The sequence below is a fragment of the Rhinopithecus roxellana genome, chromosome 14 (genome assembly GCF_007565055.1).
Source record: "Rhinopithecus roxellana isolate Shanxi Qingling chromosome 14, ASM756505v1, whole genome shotgun sequence".
NCBI classification, from domain to species: domain Eukaryota; kingdom Metazoa; phylum Chordata; class Mammalia; order Primates; family Cercopithecidae; genus Rhinopithecus; species Rhinopithecus roxellana.
This window is the reverse complement of record NC_044562.1, coordinates 10,590,461-10,608,015: the sequence shown is the minus strand read 5'-3', so window position 1 is coordinate 10,608,015 and position 17,555 is coordinate 10,590,461. Positions and strand designations below refer to the sequence as shown.

The 17,555-nt window shown below is 38.4% G+C and overlaps 1 protein-coding gene across 2 annotated transcripts in view; it reads right to left on the bottom strand.

Moving 5' to 3' along the window:
* Positions 1–17,555, bottom strand: part of EPB41L5 (erythrocyte membrane protein band 4.1 like 5) — a 174,884-nt gene that overhangs the window by 108,747 nt on the left and 48,582 nt on the right. For both annotated transcript variants that reach the window (XM_030916732.1, XM_010376442.2), the window contains exons 4-12: positions 14,616–14,658; positions 13,350–13,428; positions 12,005–12,049; positions 11,773–11,825; positions 10,471–10,591; positions 10,246–10,333; positions 8,992–9,080; positions 5,851–5,920; positions 788–957 (exon numbers count right to left, since the gene is read on the bottom strand). In XM_030916732.1, coding sequence (XP_030772592.1) covers positions 788–957; positions 5,851–5,920; positions 8,992–9,080; positions 10,246–10,333; positions 10,471–10,591; positions 11,773–11,825; positions 12,005–12,049; positions 13,350–13,428; positions 14,616–14,658 — 758 coding nt within the window. The remainder of the gene's footprint in view (positions 1–787; positions 958–5,850; positions 5,921–8,991; positions 9,081–10,245; positions 10,334–10,470; positions 10,592–11,772; positions 11,826–12,004; positions 12,050–13,349; positions 13,429–14,615; positions 14,659–17,555) is intronic.

Here is a 17,555-nt window from a genome sequence, read left to right as displayed (position 1 = left end):
ATTAAATAAGTTTGGAATATCTGTCCTTTTATGGAAACTCCCTCTCTTTCCCAGCTACATTCCTCAGTGCAAAGTGTGTAATTAAAAGAATATTTTCAGTTACTTTTTCTAATTGTGATACATACTTTTCAGTATAATTATCCAGAAATGTTTTTTAAGACTATTGTCTTATTCTCCTTGATTTCCATTTAAATTCTGTTCAGAAAATGCCTCCTTATTTTAACATAAGTATAACAGAATACTACTTCTATTAACTCCACACAATCAACTTGCCACATTACTGGAACAATCCATTCCTTCTTTAACTGATTTTCATGGCATGCAGAACACTCACAACCAATAATCCACTCTCCAGTAAACCAAAACATTTCTAACTCATGACAACAAACAAGAAGTCATGAGAATAATGAACTTCAGGCTTATAAAGGACCACAAATGTTATCCAGACTAATATCTCATTCAGTGCAAGAAACCCTTTTCTATATGGTATCCAGTGTTGGGTGGAGAGTCCATAAAACTCTTGTTAAATACATAAATTGGGAGTGGGTTAATATATAAAATAAACATCCAGAGGGACATAAAAGCCATTATACAATTACTGTTTTCCCATCTATTCGAGAAATTATAACCAATAACAATACCACTTTTTCTATTTCATTTTGGTCAATGGATGACGCTGGCAAACCACTTTATTCCTCTCTACCTAATCTGTAAAAATGAAAAGGTTGGCCTAAATTTTTTGGACTGTATGCAATGAAAGATAGATAAAACAGCTATTAAAATTAACCTATATCTAAATCGTGATCCTAGTCGAATAAATCCTGATCGATGAGAACTCTTTTGGACAGGGCCTCGAAGGCGGAAGAAGGCATGATGCTCCACAGCACATTTCCATAAATGTTTGCATGCTTTCGGATGATCCAGTCTAAAGACAAATGTATGTTCCTGTTCTTTGCCCTGAAAAAGAAAAGTATATATAAAAGGATGATTACTAGTTCAAACAGTCCTATCTCCTATTTCTGAAATACAAACACATCCATGAATAAAGGATCTAGTGTGCTCCCTGAAATTCAGACACTCTTTATAGTATCGACATAATAAGGGCAGAGTTGAAATCAGTTGCTCAGCCAATACAAAATTATTCCTAAGAGTTATTCCCCTCTACTTACATGATCTCATTTGTCAGAGAGACATAAAATGAGATTTCATCTGCCATTATTTGGGATAACTGTATAATTATAATTTGAGGGCTCATATTAGATCTGGCAGTATATATCGACAGCCCTAAAAATGCTCACATTTTTGTCCTAGTAACCACACTACCAGGAGTCTAATTATAATAGTTAACATTCACATAGAAATTTTTCTACTCAAGCCTGTATTCCCAGCACTTTGGGAGGCCGAGACGGGCGGATCACGAGGTCAGGAGATCGAGACAATCCTGGCTAACACGGTGAAACCCCGTCTCTACTAAAAAATACAAAAACTAGCCGGGTGTGGTGGTGGGCGCCTGTAGTCCCAGCTACTCGGGAGGCTGAGGCAGGAGAATGGCGTAAACCTGGGAGGCAGAGCTTGTAATGAGCTGAGATCCGGCCACTGCACTCCAGCCTGGGCAACAGAGTGAGACTCCGTCAAAAAAAAAAACCAAAAGAAATTTTTCTAAGGATTTCACATAAATTATCTCAATAAGTAGATACTATCATTAGCCCCATTTCATAGATGAGGAAACTGGGGCTCAAAGAAATTAAGCCCAAAGCCACAAAGCTATTAAGAAAGGAAACCAGAAATGAATTTAACCATTAGCCTTGCTCCAGAATCTACACACACCTCTAACAACTAAGTCATACTGCCTCTCTGGGGAAAATTATTTCCTAAACATCAAAAGTTATATATGAAGATATATATTTCCTCAGTCTCATTTATAATAGTAAAACTTGGCACAAACCCTACACATCCAAAAAAAAGAGAAATGGTCAAGTAAATAGTGGCATATGTAAAAAATTATACAGAGGGATAAGTGAATAAATGATGAATGAATGAATGTGCCATTGTTTATTCATATTATCCAATAGCATATATATGTTAGATCTACATAGGTACACATCTAGATAAAACAGGCAAGCTGCAAATATATATAATTATGCAAGTTTTTAACAATTCTAACATGTGTTAATATTTGGAAAAAGTTACAAAATATATATGAGAATAATACCCTCCAAAAATAGTGACCAGGTACCAGAAGAAAGGGGGTAGGTAGTCAGGTGGTTAGACTTTAGTTGGTATTATTTATTCATGTACATAATTGTATTTATCTGTTTCTAAAGCCCAATGTAAAAAATGTTAAATCGGCCGGGCGCGGTGGCTCAAGCCTGTAATCCCAGCACTTTGGGAGGCCGAGACGGGCGGATCACGAGGTCAGGAGATCGAGACCATCCTGGTGAACACGGTGAAACCCCGTCTCTACTAAAAATATAAAAACTAGCCGGGCGAGGTGACGGGCGCCTGTAGTCCCAGCTACTCGGGAGGCTGAGGCAGGAGAATGGCGTAAACCCAGGAGGCAGAGCTTGCAGTGAGCTGAGATCCGGCCACTGCACTCCAGCCTGAGCGACAGAGCGAGACTCCGTCTCAAAAAAAAAAAAAAAAAAAGTTAAATCTAGATCATAAATAAGATGGTTATCTATCTTATAATTTTTGGTACTTTTCAGGTTATTTAAAGACACTATTAAGACAGTAAAGATGGATATGCTGATTACCCTGATTTGATAATTACACATTGTATACATGTATCAAAACATCACTCTGTATACAACAAATATGTACAATTATTACATGGCATCTAAAAATAAAGTAGTGGAAAAAGGGTAAGCCAAGGAGCAGAGGATATTTGCAACACTAATACCTGACAAAGAACTAATATCCAGAACATATAAATAATTTTTTCAATGAATAAAAGGCACATGACCTAATAGAAAAATGAGCAAAAGATTTGAGTAGGCATTTCATAAAAGTAAGTAAGTGCTAAACCAGAGTCATCATTAGGGGAACACAAACTAAAACCACATGCTACTCCACAAGAATGGCTACAATGAAAAAGACAGAATTCCGGAAAAAAACACACCAGTAACACTGCTGGTGGGAGTATGAACTCGTATTAAATACTTTGGAAAGAGGTTTGGCTAAATACACACACACACCTTAGTGTCCACAGCAGCACTCTTTTTTTGTTTTATAACTTTCATTTTAGGTTTGGAGTACAAGAGAAGGTTACACAGGTAAACACGTGTCATGGTGGTTTGCTGTCCATGTTATTTCATCACCCAGGTATTAAGCCCAGTTCTCTCTCAGTTCTACTCTTCTCCCTCCTCCCACCCTCCCCACTCAAGTAGACCCCAGTGTCTGTTGTTGCCTTCTTTGTGTCCATAATTTCTTATCATTTAGCTCCAACTTGTAAGAAAGAACATGTAGTATTTGGTTTTCTGTTCTTGCATTACTTTGCTAAGGATAATATCCTCCAGCTCCATCCATGTTCCCGCAAAAAAGATCTCATTCTTTTTTATGGCTGCATGGTATTCCACTGTGTGTTTAAAATGGGAAAAGCATGGCAGTGAAATTACCGAGGAGAGGAAAATCAAAGAACTGGATTTAAAAAAAATCTTTTCTTCTTCTCTGAGAAAACACCAATTGGCAGATGACGTCGGTGCAGCAGGGGGGGCCCGGAGGCCCTGGGATGGGGAACCGCTGTGGCTTCGGCAGAGGTTTCAGCAGTGGCATCCGGGGCCGGGGCCGAGGCCACAGAGCTCACCCCGGAGGCAAGGCTGAGGGTAAGGAGTGGATGCCCGTCACCAAGCTGGGCTGCTTGGTCAAGGACATGAAGATCAAGTCCCTGGAGGAGATCTACCTCTTCTCTCTGCCCATTAAGGAATCTGAGATCACTGACTTTTTCTTGGGGGCCTCCCTCAAAGACGAGGTTTTGAAGATTATGCCGGTGCAGAAGCAGACCCGTGCTGGCCAGCGCACCAGGTTCAAGGCATTTGTTGCTATCGGGGACTACAATGGCCACGTCGGTCTGGGTGTTAAGTGCTCCAAGGAGGTGGCCACCACCATCCGTGGGGCCATGATCCTGGCCAAACTCTCCATTGTCCCCGTGCGCAGAGGCTACTGGGGGAACAAGATCGGCAAGCCCCACACTGTCCCTTGCAAGGTGACAGGCTGCTGCGGCTCTGTGCTGGTGCACCTTATCCCTGCACCCAGGGGCATTGGCATCGTCTCAGCGCCTGCGCCCAAGAAGCTGCTTATGATGGCTGGTATCGATGACTGCTACACCTCAGCCCGGAGCTGCACTGCCACCCTGGGAAACTTCGCCAAGGCCACCTTTGATGCCATCTCTAAGACCTACAGCTACCTGACCCCTGACCTCTGGAAGGAGACTGTATTTACCAAGTCTCCCTATCAGGAATTCACTGACTACCTTGTCAAGACCCACACCAGAGTCTTCGTGCAGCGGACCCAGTCTCCAGCTGTGGCTACAACATAGGGTTTTTATACAAGAAAAATAAAGTGAATTAAGCCCGGAAAAAAAAAAATCTTTTCATTATAAAAATGTTTAAACATACAGAAAAACTGAATACCCATATACATAGTGTCTAGATTCAACAACTGTTAATATTTTGCCGAAACTGCTTTTATCTATATCTGTATGCATATGTTAAAATTTATTAATTTGCATAAAGTAAAATTCTTCTTGCCTTCTCTAAAGTATCATATAAATGGAATCATTCAACACATAATTTTTTAAATCTGGCTTCTTGCATTAAGATGTGCATTAATACATGCATATGACTTGCATCCATGCATGTATCAATTAAGAACTACACTGTAGGCCGGGCGCGGTGGCTCAAGCCTGTAATCCCAGCACTTTGGGAGGCCGAGACGGGTGGATCACGAGGTCAGGAGATCGAGACCATCCTGGCTAACACGGTGAAACCCCGTCTCTACTTAAAAATACAAAAAAAACTAGCCAGGCGACAAGGCGGGCTCCTGTAGTCCCAGCTACTCAGGAGGCTGAGGCAGGAGAATGGCGTAAACCCAGGAGGCAGAGCTTGCAGTGAGCTGAGATCCGGCCACTGCACTCCAGCCTGGGTGGCAGAGCAAGACTCCGTCTCAAAAAAAAAAAAGAACTTCACTGTAACGGATACAAAGGGAATCTTTAATTCAAAAGGCTTTATTATTAATATTATTAGGTAGATCTTTTTGATCAGTTAATAAATAGATAAAGTTGGTTTGCCACAGTGGCTTACTCCTGTAATCTTAACATGCTGAGAAGCCAAGATGGGAGGATTACTTAAGGCCAGAGTTTGAGAGCAACCTTGGCAACATACTGAGATCCCTGCCTCTACAAATAAATGAAAAAATTAGCCAGGCGTGGTGGCATGTGCCTGCAGTCCCAGCTACTCAGGAGGCTGAGGTGGGAGGATCACTTGAGCCTAGAAGGTCAAGGTTGCAATGAGCTATGATAGTGCCACTGCACTCCAGCCTGGGTGACTGAGAGAGATCCTGTCTTTAAAAAAATTAAAAAAAAAAAAAAAGTCACTTAAATGTAATTTTTTATGTACCTCAGATATATTATCAATGAAGAAACAAGAAGAGACTTTTATATTATTTTTCATCCTAAGAGCAGAAAACCATATTTTTAGGATGGTAGGACCCAAGTAAGGAAATTATTTAAAGCATTAATTATACTATTTCCATTCTGTGGTTCTATAAAACAATGATGTACATTCCCTCTTTTAGGGAAATAAGTTACCACATAATACAGTCACTGTTAAACAAGTAATATAATTTCATTCCTACCTGATCATCATCTTCTACAACCACCAAGGTTAATTTACTCTTCTTAAAATCCAATCTGGTTATCTTCGGCCTATAATATAATAAGAGAATAAAAGCCAAATTACAAATAAATGTTCTCTAAATATGAAACAAATTGTTTTTATTTCATATACATTTAACCATCTAACTCCTGAATTAAAAATTGACAGGAGGGTAAACGTAATTTGCAATACCCATCAAAAGACAGGAAACAGAAAAACACAGTACATATTTCAAAAAAAACATCTCTGACAAAATTGAGGCTGCACATATCAGACATTAAAAATACTAAGGAAAAAGAAACCAAGAAATCTAAGTATTTGATAGGTCTCAATTACGGTGTAAGAGATTCTTTAAGTCTAGGTAAAATTGTTTCAGTGTTAAAGCAGAGCAGCAACACAGGAACTAGACACAGGAATGAACATAAAGCTTCCAAAAAAGCCACAAAGAAAAACACTGATGATGGTTTCCAACTCTTTTCTTTTTGTTTGCTTCAGATAGGTTCTCACTCCGTCGCACGGGGTGGACTCCGTCGCACAGGGTGGAGTGCAGTAGTGTGTTCATAGATCACTGCAGCTGTGAACTCCCAGGCTCCAGTAACCCTCTTGCCTCAGCCTTACTCCCACACCACACCAGGCTAATTTTTGTATTCTTTGTAGAGACAGCATCTCGCTATGTTGCTCAGGCTGGTCTCAAATTCCTGGGCTCAAGTGATCCTCCCACCCTGGTCTCCCAAAGTGTTGGAAGTCTTCTCACAGATGTGAGTCACTGCAACCAGCCTCAACTCTGTTTTCAACAAGAATTTTGTTTTGAGGAAATACATCTTAATTTTTTTAACCTTGCTTTATGGCCCACTTTCCAACTGTATCTCCCTACTTGTAGATTCCAAACCACATTTGAACTCTGTATTTCCATAAATTGTGGATGTCGAAACAATGTGACACTCACTCCCACTGACCAATCTTTAAATATAACATATAAAATAGATGTAAAACATAACTTCTTTATAAGAGCTTTACTAAAAAAAAAATAAATAAATAAATAACAGCAGGAGAAGGAAAGCAAACAGAATCTTGCTCTGTCACCCAGGCTGGAGCGCAGTGGTGTGATCTCGGCTCACTACAACCTCCACCTCCCAGGTTCAAGCAATTCTCCTGCCTCAGCCTTCAGAGTAGCTGGGATTACAGGCGTGCGCCACCATGCCATGCCTGGCTAATCTTTGTATTTTTAGTAGAGACAGGGTTTCACCATGTTGGCCAGGCTGGTCTCAAACTCCTGACCTCAGGCCTTGGCGGGGATTACAGGAGTGAGCCACCTGGCCTGCCCTAAGTATTCTTCTAAGTGCTTTACAAGTATTAATTAACTCTCAAGACAACCTTATGAAAAGGTACAAAAGGTGCTTTCTTTATCTCTCTGCCTAAAGCATTCTTAGGCCTGGAAGCAAGTTCCATTTGCCCACAGGACAAGCTGGAGGCATGAGGGGATTTAACACCCAAGAAATGAGATTATTGCCCGTGGTTCCTCACACATCAAGGGACAACTGTAAAGGTGTTCAACTGAAGTCTCTCAGAGTCCCTAGCAAGAACACCCAGATGTAAAACTAAATGAAATGCTACCTTCAATTTTTTGAGGGAAATAATTTTCAACCTAAAATTCAATTATCAGGCTAATTATCAAGAAAGAATAAAAGACAAAAAATCATTTTAAGGCATTTAGGGATTCAAACAAATTACTTTTCTTAGGCAGTTACTTCCTTTACTTAGGCAGTTGGCGGGGGTGGAGGGGACGAAGAAAAAGGAAATCACGGGAGGACCACACAGGATCCTAGCTGAGAACACGGGAAAGGGAAGTCTCAAGATAAAAAATGGAGAGCAACCTGAGCAGCAAACAGTTCCAAGGGGAACAGAAGAACCATTTAATGCAACCCTTGATAACTTAAAAAAAGCCTGAGGAGAAGACAAAGGCAGGTAATTTAAAGGGATGTGTGGGGTATGTGAGATAGGGAAGCCAAAAGCTCTAGAACAAAAACAAAAAGCTAAACAGAAAGGAAATGTAATACCAGTTGTGAGTTCCAGGACTTCAGAACTGATCAAGAAAAAGTACTGCCTAACAGGCTTTATTGAGCAGTGTTTGGAAAGGGTTGCATGATAGGGGTGGTCCTGCACAGCAGGTGACCTTCTAGAGACAGCAGCTGCAAGGCTACCAGCAGATGGGGAAGAGGGCAAGGAAACTCAGTCAAGAGGGGAATCTATGAGGGGGCCTAAGTGCCCAGGGGACGGCATTCAGCAGTTAAGTGCGAGGGACAGGAGTCAGAGAACTCAGAAAGGCAGCCATGGTTTTGGGGTCCTTTAACCTACAGAGCTTGGCTTATCTATGGCCAGCAGATGTTAGGGTGCAGTTTCATGGGATATATAAAGCAGAAATGGCTAAAAATAGACTTAGTGGGCTATGTGGATGTGTCAGAATTTGAGTTTGATACCAAAGGTCTTTGTGCCAATAGTCCCTGTCTAGCGTACACAAGTATACACCTAAGCTCTGTACTAGTTCTGACACACACATCTTATTGTAAACACAACTCTGATTCTCAGCTTTTAGAATACCAGACAAAACCTGGTGGACTCAATTATGGCCAAGAAATCCAAGTAAAAGCTATCCTTGATGTAAAAGTAAAACGCAAATGTAATTTACAAGTATGAACAATAAAAGCTGGAACAGTATAAGGAGCATAGCTTAGAGAAGGGATAAAAATATTAACATCTTCCTCTTACACAATAGTGAGTAAAGGGATTGTGGAATAATAAATATTAAAAGCATAACTACATGAAGGGAGAAAGTGCCCATGTGAACATCTGATACATATAAATATGTAAATATTTATATCAAGATATATATTGTGGTAAACTTTGAAACTAATGGGAAATACAGCTAGAAGAATTTTAATAATTGCCTCTGGAGAGTGGGAAAAATGATGTGTAGTAGTGTGATAGGAGACAGCTGCTTTCACTGACAAGTTTTTCAAAACTATTTGATTTCCAAACTCTACTTTATGTATCAACCTTATATGGTTTTACTCATTAAAAACCAAAACAATAGTAAGTATCTTCGACAATAACTCTTGCTTACCAAAAAAATAAGCCAATTTTGGTATCTCCTTCAAAAACAAGGACTCCTGTTGGTGTTAGTCCCAAACTATAGTCATTCCCATCTCTAGCCTAATTTAAGGGGAGAAAAATGTGTTAACTTTATTTGTATAAAACAAGTTTCACATTTTAAAATAACTTTTAAATTTTATTTTTGTATTGAATTGTATTAATTATATACAGGCTAATATTAATATATGAGATGTTTTCAACAATTAGAGTATCCATAATAACATTCTCAGAAAAATTTATGCATATATATTTATTTCTAGTCATGGAAACACTAGAGTTTTAGAGTGTACCTTCATTGAAAGTGGGTAGTTACACTCCCACTACAAACAAAGCTGTTTCCACATTCTTCCCATATTGTACTTACCACTTAAATCATGTATTTTGGAAAGAACTACTGATATGGTTTGGCTCTGTGTCTACACCCAAATCTTATGTCAAATTGTAATCCCCAGTATCGGAGGAGGGGTCTGGTAGGAGGCGACTGAATCATGGAGACGGACTTCCCCCTTGCTGTTCTCATGAGGGTGAATGAGTTCTCACGAGATCTGGTTGTCTGAAAGTGTGTAGCACCTCCCTCTTTGCTCTCTCTCTCTCTCCTACCAGCCATGTAAAGACGTGCCTGTTTGCCCTTCACGTTCCCCCATGATTGGAAGTTTCCTGAGGCCTCCTAGGAGGCCTGTACAGCCTGCAAAACCATGAGCCAATTAAACCTCTTTATAAATTTATGTCTTTATAGCAGTGTGAGAACGAACTAACACAACTGCCTTTCTGGAAAACTGTCACTAGTTAAACTAGAAATAAATCACTACAAAGCTGTTCTAAAGTTTATCAAAGTCCTTAAGCTATACATCTTCAACTTTGCATCCTGAATTATTTTAACAGAGCCTACTCAGTGTTAGTCATATAATAAGAAGTAAAAAGGGTAACACATGGCTCAAAAGCTTAAAACAATTTTTTATAACAAAAAATAAATAAATAAATAACAGCTTAAAAGGACCAAGTACCTTGTTCAGGATTTTGGTTGCTTCTCTTCTTTCTTATAATGAACGCTTCTGTGACATTCTAGTCATTCGGTATTTAATCTCAAACTTTTTAACCATACATCCAACGTACCCAGTGCTAGCTTATGCAAACTCCATGCCCTTCCTCATATTGAAAAATGCCACAGTCATTGAGAACCTCCAAAGAATAAATTTTTTAAAAAGCATCACAACACAATGCTTACCTTGACCACATGCATATCAACCCCATACATTTCTAGCCATTTGGCTTTATTCAGATAATTGGTTTCAGCCTGTGCTGGTGTTTGACCTCTGAAATTTAAAACAATGATTTTTAAAGTAACAATAAATATAAAATAAGTTCTATACCAAGGATAGAAATAGAGGAAAATGAATATGAAATAACTGTTGTGGTGATTTTAAAGAAAGTATGGTCAAATGCCAGATACCTGTATTCCTTCCATTTCTCAAAAATAGCCAGTTCCATCTCTTCAGTCTGAATAGGCACGAACCTGAACTCAGAGACAAGTTCAGGACTATGCTCAGCAAGATCATAGTCACCAAGTTCAGCTATAAACATAAGTTTCAAAAGTTATATGTATTTCCTGCTAAATCCTTCAAAAACCATTTCATTAATGAAAACTGCTAAGATTAGATTCTTAGGAATTTCTTGCAAAAATTCTTAATACTCAGACAAGTCTCCAAAAGTAAATCTAGCCTATCAGTCATACACATATATCTCATATTTATTGTTGGTAGTGTATTTTTAATTACATATCTTTCTCTTAATGTATTCACACCTCAGTGCTTAGCCTTTGAAAACTGCTTTCTAGACTTCCATAAATACCTTTGACCTCATAGTGAACAACTGAAAAAATTCAGCAATCGTTAAAAGACAATTAACTGGGATCTATTAAGAATATTACTAAGGCTGGGTATAGTGGTTCATGCTTATAGTCACAGTACTTTGGGGGCTGAGGTGGGAAGATCGTTTCAGGCCAGCCTAGACAACATAGCAAGACCTTGTCTCCTAAAAAAAAAAGTTCAAAAATTAGCCAGGCATGATGGCCTGTAGACCCAGGTACTCAGGCGGAAGATCGTTTGAGCCCAGTTGTTCAAAGCTTCAGAGGGCTACGATCATGCAACTGCACTCTAGCCTGGGGAAAAGAGTGAGACTCTGTCTGAAAAAAAACAAAACAAAAGAATATACTGATTACACAGAATATGACCCCGCATACCAATCTAAATATTGTCCCTGTCTTCCAAACTTTTAAAATTATTAATCCTAAAGAAATAACTGAAAGGCACTTAAAAAATCGGGGGTAGGAAGCAGCAGGGAAAAATCTGAACAATGCACAAACATGTATGTACTCATCTGTGGCTATTTCTGAACAAAATGTAGTTTTGGAGTGAAAGGACTGCTAAGCTATATGGCTTCAGCAACAATTTACTCATATATAACTGCATTTCTTTTAAGGAAAAAGTTCACTGAAGGCCCAATCATAACATTCACAGACTTATCAGGTAGACTATGACGTTTCAACACTTTAGGTGGAAAGGCAGCAATTACATGAAAGAGAAGAAAAAGAAGGCAATGTTCTAAAACAAAAGTCAGAGTTAGACACTGATACAAGTTTATACAAAAACAGTGTTGTTTCTTTGCTTGTTCGTAATCAGAATCTTCTTTAACTAAAAACATACAAAAAAAGGATTATACTTGAGTCTTAACAGTCAACGTAAGAATTGCTTACCTTGCAGATTATAAGCTGCCAATTGCACTGCAGTATCAAAGGGACAGTCTAATCTGAGACCGAAACACAAGTTTGTTAGACAAGTTGATTTCATAACCTTCATTTTAAGATAAATGAAAATAATACATACTTTATGTTGACCATTTCTTTTTCACAACTATAAACTTACTTTCAAAATAATTTTCAACCACCCATGAAAATGTGCATTGATCCTTAAATAACTAATACTCACTTTCCACTGAGAATATCTTGTTTTAACTGAAGAACAAATAAATACCTAAGAAAAATAAAAGGCACAAATTTAACCCAACAGCACAGTCTACTGTGAAAAAAAACTCTTACCCTTCTAATTTGAGAAGTATTATTTTATTAAAAATTATTTCTGTTAATGTAAAGATGTACATAGTTTGGGGATACATGAAATAATCGAACACATTCATATAATTTGTAAGGATCAGGTTAGTATATGTGGAGTATCCATCACCTTAAATATCTGTCTCTTCTTTATGCTAGAAATATTTGAATTCTTTTCTTCTAGCTATTCTGAAATGTCAAATACATAATTGTAAACTATAATTACCCTACTGATCTAACACTAGTTCTTAGAAGTATTCTTAATTACAGGCCCGGCACAGTGGCTTACACCTATAATCCCAGCACTTTGGGAGGGCAAGGCAAGTGGATCACTTGAAGCTAGGAGTTCAAGACCAGCCTGGCCAACATGGTGAAATCCCATCTCCACTAAAATACACAAATTGGCTGGGGGTGGGAGCACGTGCCTGTAATCCCAGCTACTTGGGAGGCTGAGGCATGGTAACTGCTTGAACCTGGGGGAACAGAGGTTGTGATGAACCGAGAACATGCCATTGCACTCCAGCCTGGATGACAGAATGAGACATGTACTTCTTATGTGAAGGGATAAAGGCATGGATATAATTACAGATGACAGCTACAATCTCATTGTCAAGGTGTTCTAGAGGAAATCCTTCCAAAGGAACTCAAAAGCTCAACTTTTTCATTTAATAAATAGTAAGTGTATATGGAGTGATGAATTTACAATAAAGACATGAATAAACACAAAAGAGGCAGGATAAAATTTAAATAAGTATATATAACATAAGGTTTATTCAAAACTATTCAAACCGATCAGAATCTAATGTTTTTCATTAATCAATGGCATTTCAATGAGTAAAGAAAGTCGAGAATCAATCTGAATAAACTCCCTGAGGCCAAAGATAGATTATTTTCAACATCAATAAATATAATATTGCAATGTATTGAAACATGTCAATCCTGTTAACATTCCCGAGTTGAGAGTGATACTTAAAAAAAAAAAAAAGAAATCACTAGTCACCTTCGGAGGATGCTAAGGAACCAACTCTTTATTTTGAAAATGATATAGGAAAAAAAGCATACACTTAAAAATCATGTCCCAGAATAAAATTCTATTCTTTGAGGTCCTGTTACCAGGGGACAGGTATCCATTTTATTAGCTGGCTATAAACTGGAAACAATATACAGACAATCTTTCAAAACTATCAAAATGCCCCTGGCACAATTCTAAGTAGTGTTCTTACCGGGTTAGCTCCTCACGAAGATTATTTGGTTCTGAGGAATAAAACTTAACTCGAAGATGCAGACAATAGGGTGAACCAACTGTCATTAAAAAAAAAAAAAGGTTTTAATAAAAGAAACTAAATAATACTTTTCAGCCAGAAAATTGGTCAAAAATCTACTGAAGTGAGACAAAAGATCAGGTTTTGATGCATTATTTCAGGTTAGATCAATCATAGGCTTAAACATGATGCTAAAAGATCAATTACATTTTTTCAAGTGTACCATGCCATTATATAGTATATTACTATAATCTCTCATCCCAATAGACAGCTCTAGATTAATTCTAACAATTCAGAGCCAAATGCATCAAATAAAAGTCTTGACTGTGCAATCTAACGGCCCTGAAAACCTGCTACACTGAAGAACGCCTATTTAACTGTTCATGGTGAAATCTTTCCACACAAATCCACTTCAGCAAGTTCACTAACTTCCATAATCTCAGTGGTCTCATAATTTTGAGACAAGAGTTGAGGTGCCCTAATAAGTCTGATAAAAAGTCAAGCTGGGGCCGGGTGCGGTGGCTCACGCCTGTAATCCCCGCACTTTGGGAGGCAAAGGCAGGCAGGTCAGGAGATCGAGACTATCCTGACTAACAGGGTGAAGCCCCATCTCTACTAAAAATACAAAAAATTAGCCAGGCGTGGTGGCGGGCGCCTGTAGTCCCAGCTACTCAGAAGGCCGAGGCAGGAGAATGGCGTGAACCTGGGAGGCGGAGCTTGCAGTGAGCCGAGATCGCACCACTGCACTCCAGTCTGGGCGACAGAGCAAGATTTGTCTCAAAAAAAAAAAAAAAAAAGTCAAGTTGGATAATGAATAAACAATGGTATTCTCTCTCTGAATGACACTAACATTTTATGTGAATTGTTCATTTTTCTTAATTTTAAAATACTATAACAAAGTCTCAAAATATTTTCGATATTAGGGCAGATGCCAAACAGGAAAATTCCAACATAAATAATTAGCAAATAACCGGTAAGCATTTCAGGCAAAGCCAACCCCATTTGCATGCTGCAAGGTTTTCTCCTGGAAAGTTAAACCCCAATGCAGCCTATATAACTTGGGGAGTAGCTCAGTTTATCAGAATAAAATGATTTCTAGAAAATGGAAATGCTAAAAAAATTCATCTTAAATTCATCTTAAAAAACATGATTTCTTATGTCCTATTAGAAATCGGAATTTCTAATATATTTCCTCTTCCCCCCACAAATAATTTTTTCAGCACTTACTTTTTACTTGCTTTTTGATGCTTTTTGTACCATCTAACCAATGCTGAAAAACAAAAACAAAAATTTAGTTAAGCAGATGATAGAACTTTAAAATTTGAATTACTAAAAGTTACTTTTCATTGTGCCTACACTGATAACCACAAGGAAATACTTCACAAGAGAAAAACCAAACTGAATGAGAAAAGAGGTGAAAGGGAAGAGTAGCCAATATCCACAGCAAGCTTATGACACACGTGAACAAAAACGACATAAAACCTGACAGATGACTTTTTTTTTTTTTAATAATTTTAAGTTCTGGGATACATGTGCAGAATGTGCCGGTTTGCTAACTAAGTATACACATGCCATGGTGGTTTGCTGCACCCATCAACACGTCACCTACACTAGGTATTTCTCCTAATGCTATCCCTCCCCTAGTCCCCCATCCTCCCGACAGGTTCAAGTATGTGATGTTCCCCTATGACCATGTGTTCTCATTGTTCAACTCCCACTTATGAGTGAGAACATGCGGTGTTTGGTTTTTCTGTTCCTGTGTTAGTTTGCTGAGAATGACGGTTTCCAGCTTCATCTATGTCCCTGCAAAGGACATGAACTCATCCTTTTTTATGGCTGCATAGTATTCCATGGGGTATATGTGCCACATTTTCCTTATCCAGTTTATCTTTGATGGGCATTTGGGTTGGTTCCCAGTCTTTGCTACTGTGAATAGTGCTGCAATAAACATACATGCACATGTGTCTTTATAGTAGAATGATTTACAATCCTTTGGGTATATACACAGTAATGGGATTGCTGGGTCAAATGACATTTCTGGTTCTAGATCTTTGAGGAATCGCCACACTGTCTTCCACAATGGTTGAACTAGTTTACAGTCCCACCAACAGTGTAAAAGTGTTCCTATTTCTCCACATCCTCTCCAGCATCTGTTGTTTCCTGACTTTTTAATGATTGCCATTCTAACTGGTGTGAGATGGTATCTCATTGTGGTTTTGATTTGCATTTCTCTAATGACCAGTGATGATGAGCCTTTTTTCATGTTTGTTGGCCACATAAATGTCTTCTTTTGAGAAGAGTCTGTTCATATCCTTCACCCATTTTTTGATGAGGTTGTTTTTCTGGTAAATTTGTTTAAGTTTCTTATACATTCTGGATATTAGACCTTTGTCAGATGGATAGATTGCAAAAATTTTCTCCCATACTGTACACTGCCTGTTCACTCTGATGATAGTTTCTTTTGCTGTGTAGAAGCTCTTTAGTTTAATTAGATCCCATTTGTCTATTTTGGCTTTTGTGGCCATTGCTTTTGGTGTTTTTGTATGAAGTTTTTGCCCATGCCTATGTCCTGAATGGTATTGCCTAGGTTTTCTTCTAGTGTTTTTATGGTTTTAGGTTTTACGTTTAAGTCTTTAATCCATCTTGAGTTAATTTTTGTATAAGGTGTAAGGAAGGGGTCCAGGTTCAGTTTTCTGCATATGGCTAGCCAGTTTTCCCAATACTACTTATTAAATAGGGAATTCTTTCCCCATTCCTTGTTTTTGTCAGGTTTGTCAAAGACAAGACGGTTGTGGATGTGTGTTGTTAATTCTGAGGCCTCTGTTCTGTTCCATTGGTCTATATATCTGTTTTGGTAGCAGTACCATGTTGTTTTGGTTACTGTAGCTTTATAGTATAGTTTGAAGTCGGGTAGCATGATGTCTCCAGCTTTGTTCTTTTTGCTTAGGGTTGTCTTGCTTATATGGGCTCTTCTTTGTTTCCATATGAAATTTAAAGTAGTTTTATTTCTAATTCTGTGAAGAAAGTAATGGTAGCTTGATGGGGATACCACTGAATCTATAAATTACTTTGAGCAGTATGGCCATTTTTAGGATATTAATTCTTCGTATCCTTCAGCATGGAATGTTTTTCCATTTGTTTGTGTCCTCTCTTATTTCCTTGAGCTGCAGTTTGTAGTTCTCCTTCAAGAGGTCCTCCACATCCCTTGTGAGTTGTATTCCTAGGTATTTTATTCTTTGTAGCAATTGTGAATGGGAGTTCACTCACGATTTGGCTATTATTGGTGTATAGGAATGTTTGTAATTTTTGCACATTGATTTTGTATCCTGAGACTTTGCTGAAGTTACTTATCAGCTTAAGGAGATTTTGAACTGAGATGAAGGGGTTTTCTAAATATACAATCATGTCATCTGCAAACAGAGACAATTTGATTTCCTCTCTTCTCATTTGAATACTTTTTATTTCCTTCTCTTGACTGACTGCCCTGGGCAGAACTTCCAATACTATGTTGAATAGGAGTAGTGACAGAGGGAATCCCAGTCTTGTGCCAGTTTTCAAAGGGAATGCTTCCAGCTTTTCCCCATTCAGTATGATATTGGTTGTGGGTCTGTCATAAATAGCTCTTATTATTTTGAGATATGTTCCATCAATACCTAGTTTATTGAGAGTTTTTAGCATGAAGGGGTGTCGAATTTTATCACAGGCCTTTTCTGTATCTATTGAGATAACCATGTGGTTTTTGTCATTGGTTCTGTTTAGGTGATGTATTACATTTACTGATTTGCATATGTTGAACTAGCCTTGCATCCCAGGGATGAAGCTGGTGGATGAGCTTTTTGACGTGCTGCTGGATTCCGTTTGTCAGTATTTTATGGAGGATTTTCACATCAGTGTTCACATTGGCCTGAAATTTTCTTTTTTGTTGTATCTCTGCCAGGTTTTGGTATCAGGATGATGCTGGCCTCATAAAATGAGTTAGGGAGGAGTCCTTCTTTTCCTATTGTTTGTAATAGTTTCAGAAGGAATGGTACCAGCTCTTCTTTGTACCTCTGGTAGAATTTAGCTGTGAATCCATCTGGTCCTGGGTTTTTTTTCCTTGGTAGGCTATTAATTACTGCGTCAATCGTAGAACTTGTTGTTGGTCTATTCGGGGATTAGATTTCTTCC